This window comes from Oryzias melastigma, unplaced genomic scaffold, assembly GCF_002922805.2.
Source record: "Oryzias melastigma strain HK-1 unplaced genomic scaffold, ASM292280v2 sc00333, whole genome shotgun sequence".
Taxonomy (NCBI): Eukaryota; Metazoa; Chordata; class Actinopteri; order Beloniformes; family Adrianichthyidae; genus Oryzias; species Oryzias melastigma.
In genome coordinates, this window is record NW_023416934.1 from 156,683 (window position 1) to 160,288 (window position 3,606).

General features: G+C 39.8%; 1 protein-coding gene across 1 annotated transcript in view; it reads left to right on the forward strand.

Annotated features, from left to right (window-relative positions):
• LOC112139860 overlaps nucleotides 1–634 on the forward strand; it is a gene marked incomplete at its 5' end in the record, with an annotated part of 1,313 nt that extends 679 nt beyond the window's left edge. Inside the window, 1 exon segment of the mRNA XM_024262698.2 lies at nucleotides 44–634. Coding sequence (XP_024118466.2) covers nucleotides 44–227 — 184 coding nt within the window.
• Nucleotides 635–3,606: the final 2,972 nt, after the last annotated feature.

Sequence of the window (3,606 nt, forward strand, 5' to 3'; positions counted from 1 at the left end):
CTTACAAGATCTCAAAATCTTAGAGGATCAGGGTGTATACATCCCCATTGTTGGGAAAATCTTTGAAAGGTACTGTTCACTCTGTGGTAGCAGACAACCTGGGCGCCCACAGCCTAGCTGAATTTCAGGAAAGTTTTTCTGCGGACTACTATTGCCGACAGTGCACAGCAAAAAGTTGTGATGTTCAACACCATTGTTTCATCAGATGCATTTGGCCCAAGAACTAAGGAGCAGCATGCATATCATGTAAAGTCCGCAAAAGAAACAGACAAGTGTATTTGGAGTAAAAAGAGGGTGCACCTGATCAGAATGTTTGAGTTTCTTTCATATGATTGGTGGCTACCCACCTGATCTGGCTCATGACCTTCTTGAAGGAATCGTTCCAGTAGAGCTTGCTCACTGCCTTGCAAACTTTATATCAAAGGGTTACTTTAAATTGGATGACCTTAACACAGCCAAACAGACCTTTCCTTTCAAATGGACAGGAAAAATTAACAAGCCAAATCCAGTACCAATTAGATTCGCGAGTCAAAAATCCATCAGGGGAAATGCTCACGAAAACTGGGCTTTTCTGAGGTTTCTTCCATTTCTGATAGGGCATTGTGTACCAGAGAGTAAACCAGCCTGGCTTGTGCTCATGCACCCATACACACTGATCACTCCATTGCGTACTTTGAAAGTAAGATTGTTGAGAATAGGTATAGATATCAAGAACAGTTCCCTGGCGTTAAACTTCTGCCAAAGCACCACTACATAGAACACTACCCTCTAATGGTCCGTTCTTTTGGTCCTCTTTTACATCATTGGACCATGCGCTTTGAAGCAAAGCATAGTTTTTTTTTAAACAAATCGTCAAATCGTCAAAAACACCAGCTGCTTCAAGAATTTATCTCTGACATTGGCATCAAAAGATCAGCTAATGATGGCATTTCATGTGAACTCTCCATCTCATGGCAAATCTCCACTAGAAGTATCTAAAGTTTCCACTGTTCCAATAAGACGTGTTAAAAAATGAAATGGCTCAGGCCATTCAGCAGAGGTACCCTGACACAAACGAAATACATCTAGCCAAGAAGGCATCAACCTCTGGTGTCACATACTGCCAGGATATGATAGTCGTTCATGGGACAGATTCTGGATTACCGGAATTATCAGAAATCTCTCAAATGTGGATCATTGGCAATAGGCTATTCTTCTTTGTGAATGTGTTGTGTGCATGGTACAATGAGCACTACAGAGCCTTTGCACTTGGGTAATAATCAAAGACAATGAAACTTATTGCACTGGATGAACTGATTGATACATATCCACTGAGTGATTACCGGGTGGGAAGAAGCCGCATGGTAACCGTAAAAAGGCATATCATCATTAGGGGTAAGATTTGTACATGCACCTTTTGATTTGATTTGTACATTTCACCTTTTGATTTGCATTCTGTTCATTAGGGCTGCCACGAACGATTCCGCTATCTTTGAGATCCAGGTGACTCCACAATTATATTGATGTGTGATTCCTCCCATGACAGATGTGGACAGGATTTTATGTCTGCCTCGGACATCAGTGAAACTCAAAAATCATTGATTAAAAAAATTTAAGCATGCTGTCTTTTGGAGTCCAGATGACCCCACTCCCAATGTCTACTACGGCTGCCACGATTAGTCGCGACTGGTTCGACTATTAATATGGTCAACAACTAATTGAATAGTCTAAGTGGGGTTTTTCTTTTCTTTCTTGTTTTTATCTTACTTAGGGCTGCCGAAAACAATTATTTCTGTTGTAGTTTGTTTTACTTTTTACTTTTCAGCCAAGCTCTTGTCAACTTTTAGGCGAGCTACTTCACTTCTGTACGGAAGCCGAAAGCAGCCTGCCCCACTTTTTTTTTTTGTGGGGGGGGGGGTCGTTTTCTCGTGATAACAAGATAATAACTCGTTAAAATGAGAAAACAGACTTCTAAAAGCTATTAAAGAAAATAGAGAATTTACACAAAAAATTGACTAAAATTATTAAATAAAAAGCATCAAAAGCTAATGTAATCTGCTGTAATAGATAGTTCTTAGTCAATTCTACTATTCTACAGTGAATTGGACTGATTTGGTCAAATAACATAAAAACTATTGAATAAAACAAGAAAATTTACACTAGAAAATTGACTAAAATTAGAAAAAGCACCAAAAGCTAATGTATACTGCTGTAATGGATAGTTCTTAGTCTGTTCTAATATTCTAAAGTGATTTGGACTGATTTGGTCTAAAATCCTAAAAGCCATTTAAAAAAATGTGAATGTTTACACTAAAGAAATTGACTAAAATTAGAAAAAGCATCAAAAGCTAATGTAACGTTATTGATAGTTATTAATTAGTTTTATTATTTTAAAGGCTTGTGGTTTGATTTGGTGCAATATATTAAGAGCTATTGAAGAAACATTCTGTTATTTGTTGATGGTCTCTAAATATGAACAGAGCGAATGTCTGTTGAATATCCAACCTAAAACTAACTTCACCGCAGTCTGAACAGCAGCAGCTCCGATCATCTGTTAGTCTCACAATCACAGCCACGTTGTTTTTACGTCCATCACGTATTCACTCATTTATGACCAAATGCTGAGAGTTTCGCACGAACCACGTATCGCTACATCTCTGTCCACAAACCTCATGAACGTCCCAATGAAACACAGCCGTCCTCTCAGCACAAGCTAACGCTGCTAGCTAACGCCTCGCGCACAAAGAGGACTTAGCTGCAGACAACAAGATGGCGGCCTGCCATCATTAGCCGGAACCAGAAGTCATTGGAAATACTCCTGCCCAGCATTGACTGTAAAAACAATGGACTTAGCGAGCACTGAGGTCCCCCATTGGAAATGAATTACCTCCTCTCCTCGTGAAAGTAGGCCACCGCTTTCACCGTCACTTCCTGAAACGGAAATCGCCATTTGCAACACATCTTCAGCGATTGGTCAGAGTCATAGCTGAGTCATGGAATCTACAGGAAGTACTGTCGCCGATCTGGAGTGAGTTTATTGCAACCGTCTGCCTCTTTGTAACAGCATGTAAACATGTAAACAGCTTCTACTGTAATAACGCTGGAGAATTGTACAAGTCATTGTTAAAGCCTTTGAGGGAGAACCATTCCAACATTTGATTCTGTCAGCGGTCCTTTTGGATTTACTTACATTTATTCCTTTTTGTCGAGATAAAAGAAGCATTTGGGTGACGCCGCTGGAGAACTGCGCATACTCCCCCTCGCGCCGCAGCTGCTTCTTGTCTCTTCACATGCGCTGCCACATTACAGTCTGATCAGATGCACGTGAGAAGCGCGTTCAGCGGTATTTAAAATAAATAACCATCCTAACAAGAGAACAGCTGGATCTTTTTTCTGTTTGAAAATACGACCAGGTCCTTTCAAATTTGTCTCGCGCTCCTCAGACGACTGCGTCTAATTCAGGCTGGCACAGTTGGCACAGTTCATTGTATATATTTTTCTACATATATAAGTGAAGAAGATTAAACTTTGGTTGGTGATTTTATGCGTATATACGCAACTTAGAAATTATAAGCTACAACCAAAACAGTGAAAAAAAGAAAAACGAACATTAAACAAACAAAAAAG